General features: G+C 45.2%; 1 protein-coding gene across 3 annotated transcripts in view; it reads right to left on the bottom strand.

The window, feature by feature from the left end:
• Positions 1–206: 206 nt before the first annotated feature.
• The window catches only part of ILDR1 (immunoglobulin like domain containing receptor 1), a 36598-nt gene continuing 17571 nt past the window's right edge, over positions 207–19233 (bottom strand). Inside the window, exons 3-8 of one of the 3 annotated variants that reach the window (XM_010370527.2) lie at positions 18470–18619; positions 14667–14786; positions 14234–14380; positions 7100–7231; positions 6066–6886; positions 207–1342 (exon numbers count right to left, since the gene is read on the bottom strand). In XM_010370527.2, the coding sequence (XP_010368829.1) occupies positions 1301–1342; positions 6066–6886; positions 7100–7231; positions 14234–14380; positions 14667–14786; positions 18470–18619 (1412 nt within the window). In that variant the 3' untranslated portion in view covers positions 207–1300. Of the gene's footprint in view, positions 1343–5383; positions 6887–7099; positions 7232–14233; positions 14381–14666; positions 14787–18218; positions 18310–18469; positions 18620–19233 lie in introns of those variants that run through there. The other 2 variants (XM_030941813.1, XM_030941821.1) reach the window with 2 other exon arrangements.

Below are 19233 nucleotides of genomic sequence, written 5' to 3' on the forward strand. Positions count from 1 at the left end.
TCCTTTCTTCCTGGGGCCCTCTGAGTGGCAAGACCTACCTGGATGCTTCTGCTTGGGAAATCTCAACTCTGAAAGGCTGAGTAGTGCCAGGAGAATGGTAGCTCCAGAACTCCCTAGGTTGGTCGGGGTCTTCTCTGAACTTTAGTGGTGAAGGTGGCTTAATCCAATCGAATGTACCAGAGTAGGAAAGCAGATATTTATTTGGGGCAGCACGTTCAGCTTGGTATGGTTTGTTTCTTTCTTTCTTATTTATATACTGTGTCATTCCCAAGAAGGGTTGAAAGTGACTTCAATCAATACACAATATATACGAACATATAAATTAGATATACAGGTAAAAAAGACCAAGAGGAAAACAAGGCACAGGAACAAGGCTGGTGCAAAACTGCTTCTCTGTGATTTTCTACACTTATAATAAATAGCCCATGAGTGGCACATGGCTGGGGTATTTCCTGTGCCATCTCTGACTGGAACCTCAGGACTGGGCATGGGGATGGCAGGATAAACTCCTAACAAGAAAGGACCCTCAAGACCTGCCATGGAGGAAGACACATTCCCATGGGAATGTCCCTATAATACTCCATAGATTTCCTCTTCCTGAAACGTGTTTGATTTCTTCTTAAAAATTCCCAAGTTCTCACTCTGAGAATGGCCATGGTTCTGGGCAGTGTAATCTACTGAAAGACTCAGGCTACTAAGTTCCTGAGGAATCACATTCCAGTCAGGGTCCATTACAAGTCAGAGACTATATAAATATGCAAGAGAGCATGAACCAAGGCTAAAACTACAGTTGGTAATTCCTCACACTCTAACTGTTTTGTTTTTTGGCTTTTTGGTTTTATTTAGTGATGGGGACTTGCTCTATTGCCCAGGCTGGAGAACAGATGTGTGATCATGGGATCCTGGCTCTTTGCAGCCTTGCACTCCCGGCTCAAGGGATCCTCTTGCCTCAGCCTCTTGAGCAGCTGGGAATACAAGTGCATGCCACCACACCCAACTAATTTTTTTAAAAATTTTTTGTAGAGATGGGTTCTCACTATGTTTCCCAGGCTGATCTTGAACTCCTAGTTTCAAGTGATTCTCTCACCTTAGCCTCCCAAAGTGCTGGGATTACAGGTGTGAGCCACTACACCCAATCTCAAAATCTTGTATTTAAAATTCTTCTATTTGATTCTCAGAATCTAAGCCAAAACTGTTAGATTCAGACTTGCAGGTCCCAAGTCAGCTGGAAATCTAGGTGATGCTGATGACACACAGGAGCCGAGAAGTAGCCACAGAAGTTGTGCTGTGTGCCTGGTGACTAAATGACCACACTCCTTCCGCTATGAGAGCTGTCTTTCTCCTGGAGAATAGAAGAATACACACACACAAAAATCCAGTCAGTGTAATCCGTCTATGCATGTAACACATAAGGTGTGCTTGATTCACAAATCCTAAGTGGATGGTGGCTGCCAGGACAGCAGATCTGAACCTAAAAAATACTTCTTTACTCTTCATGAAACCAATCTCTCTCCCCAGGCTTAGGTTTTTCTTGCTTACCTCTCTAGAGACTCCCTCAAATACCTTTAATTTCTGAAAATTTCATCCAGTCTAATTCACTCTGCCTCTTGCTCTGTTTTCTAATACCTTCAAGTCTCCCTGAGACTCAAAAAGTGGTACCCTGTTCCATTCTTCAGTCCATCTCCCTCCCATTCATTCATGAAGACATTGCTCAGTTCTCTTTTTCCTTTTTATAATCTCCTGAATCATTCCTTCCCAGCCTTTTTCTAAAAAGTTTGGCTTCAAACCTTAGTATTTCTCAAAGTTGTTTTTCAAAGATCACTGATTACTTCTTCCTGACCAAACTCAGTGGCTTTTTTTTTTTAGAAGTTATTCCACTCTACTTGGTCTTTGGGTTTTTTCCACTTCCTCGGTGAGGGTGAAGAACTGTGGTTGACATTTCTCATATTTCTCTAGCTATGGTAGGGGATCATTTTATTTAAGTTTTGAATATCTATAGTTGTGGTCCATGAATGTAACCTTCCTCATCTTATTTGAAATAGGAAAACAAGGTATCTGTCCTAAAATATACTGCTCAAAAGGGATCACGTATGTATGTACATTCATGTTACTATAAAAAAAAAGTTTCCAATTTATCAGGAAAGTAAGTTTCAGGGGTCATGATTTCTAATCAAAATACTGCAGGATAAATGTTCTCTGACATAATAGAAAACAATGAAATGCAATAAAAGGAACTTGTCCAAGTATGCTAAAAGAAAACCTAGACATGATCAAGGAGTAGACATTTTGTTGAAAGTAGGAGATTAAGAATGCCGACATAAAACTTTCTAAAAATTAAATCAAAAAGTCAAGAAAAAAGCTGGGATTCTCTACAGAAAGTTTGAATTTAGCTTGGAGAAGAAAGAACACCATGGCTTTCTCTTGTATTAGAACCGGTGTATACTGGCCACGTCTGGAACAAGCCAGAAACTTTGAGAATGTCTTAGGACAAGATTAGAAAGAAAGATAATTGATTGGAAGAAGTCCAGGAGCCTGGGCCACACAAGTCTGTAATCACTGAAGGTAAAAGCTTGAAGTTTTTGCTCCTTATATTTCTGAGGTTATAGCTTCAGTGGAGTGAAAAGGCCACCAGACCTGAATTGAGAAGATCTTGGCTGTAATCCTGGTTCTGAAGTTGGGTGGAAGATCCCTCAATATAACTTCCATTTTCTCATGGGCAGTGTGTAACATATAGTTTCTACCTATTTCAGGTTCCCATGAAATCATCTGCATGGAAGCCCTTGTTTGTCAGTATCTATTTGTTAAGCATTACTCTTGAGAGAGAAGGTTCCACATGAACACCAAAAAATAATTGTTCCATTTATGTTTCTCTAAATGCCAAATAAAGTATTTTAAATAAGCATTCTATAAAAAGTTATGGTAAAGCTGTAACTGCCGAAAGCCTGCTTTAGGAAAATAGTGATACATCTTATCAACTCAAGCAGTAAACAGAAACTTCCAGTGCTGCATGATGGAAGGTCACCATCTAGAGGCCCAGTTGTATTATGATGTTTCATTACAAGCTCCATTGACTTCAGAGGCTAGGAAGGCAGCCTGTATAAGAAACAGCAGCCAGCCCCAGGAGAGGAGGGAAGAGCACGACTTTGGCCCTGCAGACTTTGCCTCAGTAAAGGCATTCAAAATTTAAGTTACAAACAAAACAAACTAAACACAGTGCCCTTCAAACTGAGCAATCTCCCAAATCAAGCTTTGGTCCTGGGCCTCTGCTCACTGTCAGAATATGAATAGAAAGTTGAATGTGATAAGTAAAGTGATAACTCCTTGGGAGATAAGCTCAAAGAGACTCCAAACAATGGAGGCTTTTACAATTTTTTGTACAAAATCTTTGCTTCCTGGGAGTAACTTTACAATTGAAAATTTGGTTTGGTTGTGGTAGGTGGTAAAGGAAGCTGTGATATTTTCAGAAAATGAGGAAGAAATAAAGTCACCAGAAGATATCATTGACTCCAAATGATAATCTCTTTCTCTCTTTCCTTTTTTTCTGAGTCAAGGTCACATTCTATTGCTCAGACTGGAGTGCAGTGGTGCAATCATGGCTCACTGAACCTAGAACCTGGGCTCAAGTGATCTCCTATCCTTCTGAGTAGCTGGGACTATCGGTACATGCCACTGCACTTGACTATACTTCTCTAAGGAGGCAGAAAGGGCACAGGCTTGAGAATCAAAGTGCGATTCAAACCTGAGCTTCACTCCCTATTGACTGTGTGGCTTTGGGCATGCTACTCAACCTCTGAGCCTCCCATAGTTGTGAGGATTAAATGAAATAAAGCTTGGAGGCCAGGCACGGTGGCTCATGCCTGTAATCCCAGCACTTTGGGAGGCCGAGGCAGGCGGATCACAAGGTCAAGAGATTGAGACCATCCTGGCCAACATGGTGAAACCCTGTCTGTACTAAAAATACAAAAATTAGCCGGGCGTGCTGGCATATGCCTGTAGTCCCAGCTACTCAGGAAGCTGAGGCTGGAGAATCGCTTGAACTGGGGAGGCGGAGGATGCAGAGAGCCGAGATCGCGCCACTGCACTCCAGCCTGGCGACAGAGCGAGATTCTGTCTCAAAAAGAAAAAAAAGAAAGCTTGGAAAGGGCTTAAAGGGCTTATCCAGTGTCTGGAATGTAACTGGTGTTCCTCACCCTTCTCTCACTTACAAGAAGCCACATAATTTAACTTAGAGAAAATAATTTAACTTAGAAGAAGATAGCCTGTAGATTTGGGGCCCAAAACTGGATCTTAACTTTGTTGTTGTTATTGTTATAATGAAGAGAACTGGTTTAGTCACAACATGAGTAAAGGAGGTGTGACTGTCCCAGCTTTGATTGTGTTTTCTTTCAGAACGTAATTTTCTTACTGGTAACATGGAAGAAACAGTTGTATCATCTGTAAATGAAGATAATAGTACAAAACACACAGGTTGTGAGGATTAAGTAAGATGTTATATAAGATGTCTATAACTCAGTACTGCTTAGTAAGGGTAGCTATTTTCACTATTGTTGATCCTTGTCACTCAAGGGACATCTGTGAGAAGATGATATAATTGCCATTGATTATTACAGAAATGCCTGCTGGTCTTTGCTACCTTCCTCACAAATCACTCTCTCACCAAGGTTCTACTCTAGAAAGAGCAGCACTGTGGCTCTCCTAAGAGGCCTGCTCCTTTGCACACACCATGTGTGTGATTGAGTTTTTTAAAAACTTGCAGCAGAACACGTACTTCCAAATGAGAGTTGTATACTTCAAAACCTGTGAGAGACTACAGTTCTTCTTTTATAATATCTCTCTGCTCCAGGAACTTCTTTCAGAGCTACTGCATATACTTTTGACTATCTAAACAGAAGCAAAAGAGAAAAGGATTTTGGTCAAATAGAGAAAAGATCTTCACAGATAGCCTATAAGTTGGCTCTGAGGCAGTTTATTAATGTTTTTGAGCAATGGCAACATAGCTTTGCAAAGTGGCAACATTAAAGGAATGCTGTCATTTGGATGTATTAATTATAAATTTTTTTTTTTTTTGAGACAGAGTTTTGTTCTTGTCACCCAGGCTGGAATGCAATGGCACGATCTCAGCTCACTGCAACCTCCTCTTCCCAGATTCAAGTAATTCTCCTGCCTCAGCCTCCCAAGTAGCTGGGATTACAGGCATCCGCCACCACACCCAGCTAATTTTTTTTTTTAGTTTTAGTAGAGACAGGGTTTCACCATGTTGGCCAGGCTGGTCTCAAACTCCTGATCTCAGGTGACCCACCTGCCTCGGCCTCCCAAACTGCTGGGATGACAGGCGTGAGCCACCGCGCCCAGCCGCAAATAATTTTTAAAGTCACTTCTTTAAAACAACACAAAAGATCTGCATCCAGAGGCCCTAAAGGCCTACATCCTTCTGTGTTCCCCTTTTAACTATGTCTGGCACCCATTGGCATCTTGCCTATCCACAGAATCTTAATGTTTTGGCCTATATATGGAATATCAGGGTTTTAAAAATCAGTTTAATGGTCCCTTCCAGGGGATGTCTCAGAGGGTCCCAACCTCACATATACCAGGGCCTTGAATGCTGACTTAACAAGCATCTTCTGTCAGGCCCAGTGTTCTAATTTGGGGTATGGAAATGGGTTGCTAATTAAAGAAAGCAAAGCAGCTGTGAAAGGAGGTGAGGCTTTAGCCACAACAATCTGCATTCAAGTCCTAGCTCATAGCTTGCAAGGTGCTTAATCATGCTGAGCCTCATTTTCTCCTGTGACCCCGCTTGGCCTGCCCCACAGGACTGCCATGACAGCCGAAGCGATGGTGAGAAGGCCCTTCACAGGCAGTGAACTCTCCCCTACACTCTGCACCCGCTTGATTTCTTTAGCTTTAGCGAGAGGTAGTCCACCCAGCCCACAGTGTAATTTGGGCAAAACAGGGAGGAGGCACCCTCTGTGGCAGAATGAGAGGCAGCCTGTGTTGGCTGTGGTCATGCCTGGCTGGAGGGTCCTCTCTGCCCATGCCCGACCCTCAGCCGGATGCCCCAGGCTCACCAAACGCTTCTCCACACTTCCTTTTTTCCTGCTATTCTTGCCTGGAGTGACATCCAGTGAGCGGTAGCTAGGTGGCTTCTCCTCGGGCCAGTGTGGGGAGTACGAGCGGCGGCAATGGGCCCCCCAGCTCTGGGGCTGCCTCTCCTTGTCCTCTTCAGAGCTCCAGGAACTGAGGCCGGAGGGCAGGGGAGGAGAGTAGCTGCGGTGCCTGCGTCGTCTCCCGTGCCTCTGAGTGCTCTCCCGGGGGCTGAGCCTGTGGGGCCTCTCCTGACAGCGGCTCCTGAAAGGAGGGTGGCTCGGCCGCCAGTGTGCCTCGCTGGACGAGGGGACATCGCTTAGGCTATCCCTGTCTGACCAGTGTGTGGGTGACCCATTCAGCCTAGAGCTACGGTGTCTTCCACTCCACGATGGGTCCAGTTCCCTTCTTTCCAATGCCCAAGACTTTGGCCCCCGGTCCTGGAGCTCCTGGTGGAAATCAGGGTAATGGTGCTGCCTTCTCCCATCTCTCAGATCCCAGGGCCTGGAGTGATTTGGGGTGAGCCACTGCTGGTGCAGGGAGTCACTGGTCCTCTTTGAGGATGACAGGTCTCTGATCAGTGGGGGCAGGTGGATGATTCTGCGTTCCACAACCTCGGAGCCCAGGGAGGACAGCATGCTGCAGGGATGGCCAAATCTGGCTTTGAGGTCAGGGGGCAGAGGCTGTGCCAGGTTGAGGTTCCGCAGTTCTTTCTCCAAATACTCCAGGACACTATTGGTGATGGGAGGGTGATTGGTGGTCTGGGTCATTGGCAGCTGAGGGAGGCTGGACCGCAGGGACAAATCTGAATGGAAACAAGGACATGACATATAGAGCAAATGGCCCAAAACATACACCTCAGAATCAGGACATCAAAATGTGACATTGGTTAGCATGACTCCCTCCCATCCTCCATCATGAAGATGCCCGCCACATTGGTCACAGAGGCCTTGATGTAGCCCATGTTCCTGCCCTTGCCCTCTGCCCTCCCCTATCCCAAATCTCTGGAAGAGTTTACCTCGCTGCAGCAGCGGGTGCATTGGATAAGATGAAACCTGGGAGCTCCTGTCCGCCCCCCAGTACAGGGGTTTTTCCATCATCTGAGGACCTAGGGCCTGGGCCTGCTTCATGTAGCGGTGGCGGGCCAGGGCTGCAGGGGAAGAAGGAGAAATGCAGACCCTCAGCCAGGCAAGCCCCACACCTCCCACTTCACTTCTCTCCACCTAGAGGCCCTGCAAGAGGCCAGCTTCTTTTGTCTGTTCTCACCTATCTTGCATGGGAGTAAGGGTTAAGGGGGTAGTAAATTAAATGTCCCCCTGGTGAGGAGCTGGAACTAAATTTTCTTCAAGACTGCAACTTCTGTATCCCAGGAAAGTATATTCTTAAAACTTGATTCCTAGCCTCAAAATCATTTCATCATCTTGCCCATTCCTAAGGTCACCCAAAATGCATAGGTAGATTCATGGATACTAGCATACAATGAATTACTGGGCCATAGGCCAACAAAACTAGAAGCCAAAGGCCAGAAACAGAAGGTACAGATGCAAAGGACTTAGAGGAGGCTGTGAATCAGGGGCTGGGGGCATCTGCTCAGAGTGAAAGAAAAAGGGAAGGGCATGATACTGAAGATAATGGGCAGAATTACTTGGCAATTATATGGAAGAGTGTTTCTAGCTGGCATGCCAACCCTGGGTGGAAAAAAATTCGTGGGAAGAAGGCAAGGGTGTGCAAAAAGCTCAAGTAGATTCCAGTGGGTCTTTTCTACTCTTCTCCTCGCCTTATTGAGATTGTCCCTAAGTAGGGGAATTTCTAAGGGGTGGGGTGGAGGCAGGGAAGGGGGATGAGAAATACTATTTCCTTTATGGCAAAGAAAAATCATATAAAAAAAGTAGTGCAAGGATCCATAGAAATGTCACTCTAGCCCCTTAGGTGGGGCTGGTCTGAGGCATACAACCCACAGTGAGTACAAATTAAAAACAAAAGCATTTCGTTGTTTTTGTTCATGCTTTTCTATTTTTGGGGTAGTTGTGGCTGAGTGCCTCATGTTTCCTAAGTGCTCTGCCTATCCACGTGTGTTGGACATGTACCTGTATGTTGAGGGCAGGAAATGCCGGCCTCAGTGTGAACGAGGATAGGCCCCAGCCTAGCATTCTCAGTTCCTCCTTGCTTCCCTGGGCCCTGTGGCCACCCCTAAAACAGCAGGGCCCAGGCACAGAAGGGGACAGAAAGCTGGCATCCTGAACACAGTCATATAGGGTGTAGGGTTTGCCAAGGCCAGCAGCAAAGGGGTCATCCAGTGGGCTGCCCAGTGATTCCAGTATGAAACTCCCAGCACAACAGGAAGTGGTTGTAACAGAGTCCCCAGAAGTGTCCGGAGCGTCAACCCTCAGTGTGAGTCACAGCCTAGCCTGGAGGAAATCAGATGCAAACTTACAGCTCCCCCAGCAGCCACACCTTCATGCCAACTGATAGCCTTGAGCCTCCCTGAAGACAGGTCCACAAGCTCAGAGCTGCCCTCTCCCTCTGCAGAGCTGCCGCTCCCCAGCTCCCTCTACTGGCCACCACCAACACACATACTGGAATGCCCAGCCTTATACATGTAATTTACCTTACATAAGCTAACTAGTTCTCTGAAAAATCTCTTCATCTGGGAATCCAATGAGGAAGCTGGGCTCAGAGAGATTACCTTCCCAACCTAAGGTCCCACAGCTAGCGACTGGCAGAGCCAGGGTGTGAACCTGTGCGACGCTCAAGCCTATGCTCTTTGTGTGCCATACCACCGAGTCCCCAGACTCCTTTATTTTCTGTGATGAAGCAAAAAACCTTCCCTGCAGGCACCTCCTCAATTTACCTCTCTCTAACTCAGCTCCAGACCTTTCAAAGTCCACTCCAGACTAGTCTCTCCTTCCATGGCCTGGGGACATCTGATTCCAAGAAGAACAACCCTACCCACTGTATCCCTTTAATGGAATCCTTGCCTTTTCCAGATGGTCCTATTCCCATTTAGCCACTCCTTCTCCTGCTTCCTTCAATCATGTAGAAAGGCAGAGTTGTGCTTCCTCTTTGCTCCTCAAATGATTTTTTTCACTAAAGGGACACCCTCCACAAATAACTCTCTAACAACCCTTCCAGATCCTTCATGAGTGTTTCTGACATTTCCTGGAGATTTTTCACACGGTCCAGAGATTAACTCACCTGCTTCCTTAGTTACCACAACCTTTTTTCCAGGGTCTCCCGCTTCCTTGTTGCACTACAACTAATGAAACAGGATGGAAGACATAGTCTTTGAGTTTTTCTCTTGCCTGCCTTCCCCCGCATCCCTGAAAACAGCCTCACGGGATGTCTAGGCTTTCAGGGGCATCTGTTGCTCACCTAATGGGGAATCAGATAGGCAATAAAAGTAGGAAACCTGGACAAGGCAACAAAGCTGCAAAAGACTCCCAATAAGTTATCTCTTAACCTCAGTGGAGTAAAGTCTGCCTTAGTCACCTTTAATGAGCTTGTTAAAACTACAGCTTTCTGAGTCTTATTCCCAGGGACCCTCCTTCAGTTGGTCTAATGCAAGGCAAGAAAATTTGTATTTTCAACAAGTTCCCTGTTTCAACAATGTAGGAATCAACTTGGAATTGACTGCTGAGGACTCTCAACACTTTGTTCACCATCCCTTACCATCCCCTCTCCACTCTTACAGAACTCATTCTTGCCCTTCTTTTAATTAATTAATTAATTAATTTTTCTGAGATGGAGTCTCGCTCTGTCACCCAGGCTGGAGTGCAATGGCACTAACTCGGCTCACTGCAATATTCGCCTCTAGGGTTCAAGTGATTCTTCCGTCTCAGCCTCCCGAGTAGCTGGGATTATAGGCGCCCGCCACCATGCTCTGCTAATTTTTGTATTTTTAGTAGAGATGGGGTTTCACCATGTTGGCCAGGCTGCTCTTGAACTCCTGACCTCAGGCGATCCACCTGCCTTGGCCTCCCAAAGTACTGGGATTACAGGCGTGAGCCACCACGCACAGCCCTTGCCCTTCTTTTAACCTATGGTCATTTAGTCTATTTGCTTTCTCCAAAACCACCAGTCCTCCCTGATTTGACTGACCAGTCGTTTCTGGGACATCCTCAGGTGCTTCCTAGAATCCCATGCCCCTTTGAACTCTCATCATTTTAGCTTTAGGCAACCACCAGCAGATGCTTCTGGGTCCCAACCAGGCAACTGACCTCAAATAGCCCTCCTCCCAACAGGGCTTTCCTTCTTAACCTCTCAAACATGCATTCCCTCCTCTATAGCAGCAACTTAAAACATTCCCCACCTCTTAGGTCTTCCCCTGCTGGTGAACTTTCTGCTGATGACTTCATCTCTATTAAGGAAGAGGAACCAGTCCTGAACATGGAGCCAAGAAACCTAGGTTTAGTCCAGGGCCCACTGCTAACAGGCTGTAACACACTAATTGTGGAAAAACCTCCCTCGACTTCACTTCCTTCAGCTGTGAGGCAGAAGGAGATGGGGCAGGAGACATCAGAGATTCTCACTGTGGCTGTGGCCTACTGCAGGGCATGCCTGGAGGTTCTCCAGTAAGGAGGGCCAGTAACTGCTCTAGGGATGAAAGGCGTTTCTCCAGTTTTCACAGAAAAAATACGTTTCCAGTTCAAAAACGTCTATCTTTAAGTCCTACTGAGGGCTGTTTACCACTACTAGGTGAACTATCAAGGGTTACTAAAATTTGGTCTTATTTTCATTTTTCTCCTCTCTAATCCTTTTTTAACTCTCACTAGAAAGTGGGAGCAGGTTGGGGAGGTGGGATGTGATCAAAGAAGTTCAAGAATCACTGAAATGTTTCTTGAAGCTTCCTTCTGCATCTAGAATTTTGATTTGCTGAAATCGAGTCAGGAAGATGTCAGCTCCCTCAGCTTCCTCCCTTACATCTTAATCATCCTCCACATTTTAATGACTTCCTTTCTGTCTTCAGAGGCTAGGCTGCTTCCCTTTCCCTTCCACTCTCTAAGGGCCAGTTCTTTCCTTGTAGGGCTGAGGCCACTCCTACCAGCTTCATCACTCATCAGTGACCACCTCACTTCTTAATGCTTCACTTTACTCACTTGATATTAACCTTGGTTCGTTGCTTATAAACATGTTTAGGATCACCTTATTCTCCAAACACCAACAATAACCCCTTACTCCTCTAACCAAAGAGGAGTAAGTAATAATTCATGCCCTTCCATGCAATTCTTCTTGTCAACAAACTTCTCAGGACAGTCTGCTCCAGTGACTCACTTTGAAAGTGACATCGGCCCAAGTTCAGGGATCTTTGTGGTCTGCATTTCTTGATTTTACTAGTTTTTTAAAATGAACCTAATCCCTCAGGAGAAACAACTCTCCCCCAGAACCTCCAGTTATTAGTTTACTAATAAGGGATGCACTTATCATCTGTGTTAGCTTTGTCCCCAGTCTTGCCTGCTTTTAGTGCCCCACGAACCTAGGGAATCTAAGCAGCCATCTTGGGCAGGTTTTTCTTATCTCATCCTGCATATTATTTCTCCAGCGACAGTGGCCTCTCCATGGCCTCCTCCCTAAGGTCCCTGAAAGGTAGGGAGCCCCGCAGTCCAATGCTGCATCCTCCGTAACTTTTCCCCTCCTATGGTGTCTTAGCCAATCCCACAGTGATCCACCTACAGAGACTGTGGCAGCCTCTGCTGTAGGAATGCAGACTTTCACCAGTCAGATGAACATGGATTCAACTCTGCAAAGCCACTGCTATTTCCTAGCTGTGGGGCTTTTCTGACCTTTGGTCTCCTGTCTGTTAAATAGGCATGACATCTGCCTTCTAGGGTGGTTGTGAGGATTCAGTGAGGAAATGTATGCAAGGGGACTACATGTCAGACATCCAATAAAAGTTAGTTCTCTTTTCCTGTAAGACAGCAACCTCGGAGCATAGTCCTGAAACCAGACTCAGGCCACTGACTTTCTTCACATTGTAGATCAGATTTTGTGTCTATCTTAACAGGTCATTCATTATTTTTCCCTTAAAACATTTCCTTTCAAATGGATCAAACTGATAAAAGTGTTATCTCTGGGTACTCAGATGAGTCATTACATTTTCCTGAATTTCTCAAATTTCCTACAATATAGTACTTTATTTAGATCATCAGGAAGAGGAAATGTTATTGAAAACAAAAGCCAAAAAAAAAAAAAATTAAAAACCTTCTATTTAACGCAGTTGGCACTATTCCATCTATTTGACCAAGAAAATATCTTTATAGAATAATTTTGTATTATTTTGCCTTTACCATGTATTCTGTAGCCAACATTTTTAAGGGCATAATTCTGTTACAGTTCTGTTTTAAAGGATCAGACGTTAGTCCAAAGGAAGATCACATTGAAAGTAAGATCATCTGCTGCCTCTTCCCTTGCCCTAACTCAAGGATTCTCAAAGTGTGGCCCCTCTACCAGCAGCAGCACATCACCTGCGAACTTTTGAGATAAGAAATACAAATAAAGTTCTAAGCCCCCAAATGACTAACAGACCCCCTCTTGGCCAAGGGGATCCCAGAGAAACCTTGGAAGCTAAGTTCATGGTCATGACAGGATGGGAGGTCAGACTCATCTCATTATATCCCCACCCACAGTGACCAGCCCTTTCAAAAGACTCCACGTGGATAATGTCAATTACTAGCTTATCTTCCCAGGTACAGAACAAAGACAAGATAAAGTCTAATTCCTCTTTTCCCCTTTTCTAATATTCACTTTCTCTTATGTAAAATACAGATTTGCTGGGCACTAACTAAAATTTCACAAGTGTATAATCATTTGTTTCATTGCTGCCCTCCACTTCTTAAGGAAAATGTATAAATACTAAACCTCCTGGGAACTTCTTTGAAAAAAAAAAAAAAAACAGCCACAGATGCATCTGTGACTTATGTTTTTTCCCTGGGTATGCCCTCAAGCTAGCTCAATAAACCTCAATGATCTGAGACTTAGGCCTCAGTCACTCATTTTGATTGCTAGAGGAATAAAAATTCTCAGGTCCTACCTTGGACCAATTGAGTCAGAAAACCTGGAGGTGGCAGCCAAAAATTAAGTTAAGGAGGAAAATTAAAAAAGAAGAAACAGAAATCATCCCTACCTCCTGACCTCTAGGGAGGGGAGAGTGGCTGAAAGTTGAGTTGATCACCAATAGCCAATGACTTAATCAATCATGCCTATGTAATGAAGTCTCCATAAAAACCCAAAAGTACTGGGTTGGGGGAGCTTCCTGGTTGCTAAAGACGGAGGTACTGGGAGGGTGGCACACCTGGAGAGGACATGGAAGCCCCGCCCCACTCCCACATACCTTGCTCTATACATCTCTTCATCTGGCTGTTCACTTGTATTCTTTTAAATATTCTTTGTAATAAGTGGGTAAACATAAGTAAAGTGTTTCCTTAAATTCTGTGAGCTGCTCTAGCAAATTAATTGAACTGGAGGAAAGGGTCGTGGTAACTGCCAATTTATAGCCATTTCCTCAGAAGCACAGGTGACAACCTACTAGTTGTAACTGCAGTTGGCGTCTGAAGTAGGGGGTGGTCTTGTGGGAATAAGTCTTCCACCTGTGGGGTCTGGTGCTATTTCCAGGTAAATAGCATCAGAATTGAGTTAAATTATAGGACATTCAGTTGGTGTCTGCTGAAGAATTCCTTTTTGTGTGGGGAAAACACACACACACTTGGTGTCCGAAGTATTGAATGGCATGTGAGAACAGGAAAAAACAGTTTTGTTTTCCTTTACAAGTGGTATTCTCTCTTACTGGCTTATTTAAACCACTCACTCCAGCCCACCTTATGTCCAAATGAGGTCAGTGCTAGGAATGAAGATTGAAGCACAGGCACATCGGGGCTGCTGAGGAAATGCCATCAGTAGACAGAGCTATCTAAGGGATGCTTTAGGCAGCCTGAGAGTGGACAAGCAAATGTCCTCATTTCAGCCACCTTCCATGTGGCTCCCTAACCTCCCTAAGCATCATTTTCAGGGCTGAGGCTAATGTCCTCTGACCCTGTGATGGGAGAACAGCATGGAGGAGAGAACCTGGAAGAACCTTTGACCTGGCACTTGAAGCTGATCTACTTCAAGTCCTGGTCCCTAATCCACTCCATTCCACTGCTTGTCTGTCCCCTCTCACCTTCCTCAGGACAGCAGCAGCGGGTGGGACAGCAGGGACAGCGGATGTAGCAGCAGCAATACTGAGGACAGCACTGGCACCAGCACACTCCAATCAGCAGCAGGAGGAGGAGGGCTCCCAAGATGATGAAGATCACGGTCAGCCAGTCTGCAGGGGAGAAGCCAAGCAGGGGCTGAACTAAACATTCAGGGGGAATACTTCCAGCGCTGATGTCCTAGAGGTCTCATAAACACAGCTCTTGACCTACAGGTTGAAGTTCAGCAATATGTTGGCAAAAAATTAAAAGTTTAGCTTTGATAAGGGAACTTCAGAGGTTGATAATCCAATGACAAGAACTTAGGCTTGTTTATTTCTGTTTTTTTTTTTTTTTTCCTGTGAGTAAAAGTGTTACGGCAGTGAGGTAGACTGAATAGAAAGCTCCAGTAGCACTTACGCAGGACGATGAGCTTTACTTCCTTATCGGGGTCTCCTGATGTGTCCCCTGGAGCCTCAATGGTGCAGTAATACACTCCATGGTCCCACCACATCACTTCATTAATCACAAGATCTGCTCCTACACAGTAAGGAGGGAGAAAGTGCCAGTGTCAGAGGAGAGAGCACTGGTGTCTAACCTGTGACAGCCTCAAGACCTGGGCAGCATGGCGAGACCTTGTATTTACAAAAAATAATAATAAAAAAATTATCCAGGCATGGTGGCATGTGCCTATAGTCCCAGTTTCTCTGGAGACCGAAGTGGGAGGATCGCTTGAGCCCAGGAAGTTGAAGCTGCAGTGAGCTATGAATGTGCTAATGCACTCCAGCCTGAGCAACACAGTGAGACCCTATCTCAAAAAAAAAGTTAAACATAAAATACTGTTTAAGTTGGCAGTATATGGGGCTTTTACTTCCTCGCAATCAGACCTAATCCCAACTGGTACAGTGGAAATGACTATTTAGCTGCATTTCAGATGAGGAAAATCAAGACTCAAAGGAACTGGCCTAATAACATACAGACAATGCTCATCAGAGGTAGGTTCAAACCCACATCTCTCTGCCTCAAAGCTAGTACTCGTACCCACCAAGCTTTCCTGTCTTCTCTAAATTGGGTAGAAAAACTCCAGATTCTAGGTCCCATGTCAGCCTAAAATGAGCAGTTATCTCTGGATCCTGAAGGACAGGTATGAGATGAACTTGAATAAAGATAAAATGCCAGTATTTTAAGAGTAAATGTAACTCAAGAAGAGTTTCAGTTCTCATGGGCACTCAGTGTTGTATACCTACATTAGGATAGATGAAGGGTTTATATATATATATATTTGATGTACATTCATTTTTGTTTTTTTAAATTTTAAGGTCGGGGTGTATGTGCAGGTTTGTTACACAGGTAAATGTGTGCCATGGTGGTTTGCTGCACAGATCATCCCATCACCTAGGTATTAAGCCCAGCATCCAACAGCTGTTCTTCCTGATGCTCTCCCTCCTACACCCCCGAACCCTCCAACAGGCCACAGTGTGTATTGTTCCCCCCATGTGTCCAGGCATTCTCATCATCCAGCTTCCACTTATAGGATCATCAGGGTGGACAGACAACCTACAGAATGGGGGAAAATTTTTGCAATCTATCCATCTGACAAATGTCTAATATCCAGCATCTACAAGGAACTTAAAACGAATGGTTAATATTTATGTTCAAATTTAGCAAAGTCAATAAATATTCACTTTTGTGGGTCCAGCACTATGTCAGGCACCGAGGAGATGTAAAGAGAAACAAAACCCTTTTCTGTCCTGAAAGGGTTTAAAATCCAGTCAAAGGCATCAGGGCAGCCTCTGTGTGAAGTACAGTGGCAGTTCCAGTTCCCCCACCCACAGTAAGCACCAGCGCCACGGAACCTTAGTGTTACAGAATTGCTCCTGCTAAGTCAGTTGTAATATCTGCAATTCTTTATTATCTGTTTGTCAAGAAATGTTTATTGAGGAAATGAAACAAAAATGCAAGGTCACGCACCAGTGGACCTAACTTTGACTTGTTTCCTTCTCTTTCTACGTCAGTACCTACAATTTTTTCCTACCCACTATTTTCCAAACCCACTACCTTTCCCAGAAATAAGCTTACCCCAGACTTGGAAAAATGGTGAAAATGCTTTTAAAAAATTCCCCCTCGGGGCATGATGTGTATTGTAAATCTGCTCTAATTTTTATTGGAGACATAAAGAGTATTTGAGGGATGTCAGAGTAAGAAGGGTGTTCAGATATGTTAATGTTTTAAAAGATCTAAGGACTGATTTGACAGGGTCATCTCAAATGATGCAAGCATAGGCAACAAAGTGTCAGAACACAAGGACTCCAGGAAGTCCCAACAAGCCTGGAGACAGAAGTAAAAACAGAGGGGAATACTAACGTATTCCTGTGGGAGTAAGAACGAAGCAGGGTTTGAGCCAAAGGTGGCTGGGAATGGAAGTAGTGGAAGGTATTTACCTTCATGTTTTAGAAAAAAAAAATAAGAGCAGGGACTAGCTACTATGGGGATTTCCATCTTTCAGAAACTGTACAGGTAATTTGCTAATTAAAGAGGCTTGAAACTTTGAGGTCAGAGAAGAACAAATTCTGCTGGCTTTGGAAAAGGCAGAACCACCTTGGATCTTTAGAGATGCCCCTGGAGACTAGAAAACAAGGACAGATGTACCCTAAAGCTGAGGGCTGGCTTGGGGAAATCAGAGGCCGAATGTAAAAAAAAAAAAAAAAAGGCAGACTTAAGTGTTACAGACAAAACTGAAAGCAATTATTAAACTGGTTCCCGTTAAGTGACCTCCCTTTAAACAGTCAGAATATTCACTGATTCCTTGATATTGTAGCTATGGCCACCATGAGTGGCCCAGTGGGTGTATTCTTCCCTTTTTCCCCTTTTAACAAACAAATATTTATTTAACACAGCACATAAAGCCCATTGAAATAGGCTCTGAATTCTGTGCTGATCTATGGCAGCGAGTGTGGATTACACAATAGAAATATGAGGAGCTAAGCCATTTATCCAAAAGTATACGGAGTGATAACTAATGCTTACTGCCCACTTCCTATTTGCTAAATGCTTTATACATATTACCTTACTCCCCACAAATCTCTATGATCTAGGTACTATGGCAAGTCCCATTTTATAGAAATTGAGGCTGAAAAATTGTAGACGCTTGCCCAGGTTCATATACCCTGTAAATGCAGAACTGGGATGCACACTCGCACCTGACTCCAGAGTCAGGGCTCTCACCACTACTCCCTGCTCAGGGCACAGAGAATAGACAGGCTTTGGACACAGCTCTCACATATCACGCTAGATATTCACTTTGGAGTAGGGAGGAAGACACCACAATGCCCATCGTTCAGATGAGGAAACAGAAGACAAAGAAAATAACTGATCAGGTCGGGCGCTGTGGCTCACGCCTGTAGTCCCAGCACTTTGGGAGGCTGAGGCAGGCGGATCATGAGGTCAGAAGATCGAGACCATCCTGGCTAACATGGTGAAACTCCGTCTCTACTAAAAATACAAAAAAATTAGCTGGGTGTGGCGGCAGGCACCTGTAGTCCCAGCTGTTGGGGAGGCTGAGGCAGCAGAATGGCATGAACCCAGGAGGCGGAGCTTGCAGTGAGCAGAGATCGCACCACTGCACTCCAGCCTGGGTGACATAGCAAGACTCTGTCTCAAAAAAAAAAAAAAAACAAAACATGATAACTGATTACTGGTCACTGAGCTAGTGAGAGGAAGCACTAGGACTCTCACTGGGACATTTTAGTCCAAGCGCAGTGTTCTTTCCTCTATCAGTGGAGGACAGTGGTCTCAAGGTGGTCATCTGCTCAGAGCCCCCTATTTCCTTCCATATGAACAACAGGAATAGCCAGAGGGAAACTCAGTGACCTGGGGTTTCAGTAGGCCCCGAGAGCAATTTGTGGAATGAATCAAAGAAATCTGATCCACATCTTAGCCCTGAATCTCAGGAAAGCAAAGGAAACCACTCACCCCTAGACGTTTAGCCAAAGCTATAGATAGCAACAGAACAACCTCTGGTTCAGAGACCAACTTCCAGGGAAGTAACTTCAGCTGGTGCAGCACATTCTATGAAGCTGGCACTTTCCTCAAACAATGACAGCGACCAAGTAGACCAACAGGCAGCAGAAAGAAATGGGAAATCCCATGCTGACTCAGCCTGCCAGGCCTGGTGTCTGCACCTCCCCATACCCCCAGTTCCCCAACACCTCCCCCGCACTCACGGTTCTGGATGGTGATCTTGCGCTGCCGGTAATCTACCCCCAGCACGGGCTCATTCTGCCCCCGCCGCTGGGCCACGATGCGAACTTCCCGCTGGTTGTCGTTGCAGTCGTTGGATGGGTCCTGGCCCAGGGATAAAGCTGCCTGGTATGCTGAGGAGAGAGGGCACACTAGAGTCACACAGCTATAGGGGTTTCCCACAAAGAAAGGTTCCCTTTCTGCTCCAGGCGTGAGACACAGTGAAGTATCTCAATTTTTCCCAAGACTATGCATCCCTTGGGACTCTTGTTAATCATGAAGATCCTGATTCTGCAGGTCTAGAGTGGTATCTGAGATTTTCATTTCTTTTTTTTTTTTTTTTTTTTTTTTTGAGGCGGAGTCTCGCTCTGTCGCCCGGACTGGAGTGCAGTGGCCCGATCTCAGCTCACTGCAAGCTCCGCCTCCCGGGTTTGCGCCATTCTCCCGCCTCAGCCTCCCGAGTAGCTGGGACTACAGGCGCCCGCCACCTCGCCCGGCTAGTTTTTGTATTTTTAGTAGAGACGGGGTTTCACTGTGTTAGCCAGGATGGTCTCGATCTCCTGACCTCGTGATCCGCCCGTCTCGGCCTCCCAAAGTGCTGGGATTACAGGCTTGAGCCACCGCGCCCGGCCGAGATTTTCATTTCTTATATGCTACCTGGTGATATCAGGCACCACACTTTGAGCAGCCAGACTCCTGACCCCCTAACAGGCCATGATTTCATGCCGGCTGTATCCCCCATCTCCTA

Source organism: Rhinopithecus roxellana, chromosome 1 (assembly GCF_007565055.1).
Source record: "Rhinopithecus roxellana isolate Shanxi Qingling chromosome 1, ASM756505v1, whole genome shotgun sequence".
Lineage (NCBI taxonomy): Eukaryota > Metazoa > Chordata > Mammalia > Primates > Cercopithecidae > Rhinopithecus > Rhinopithecus roxellana.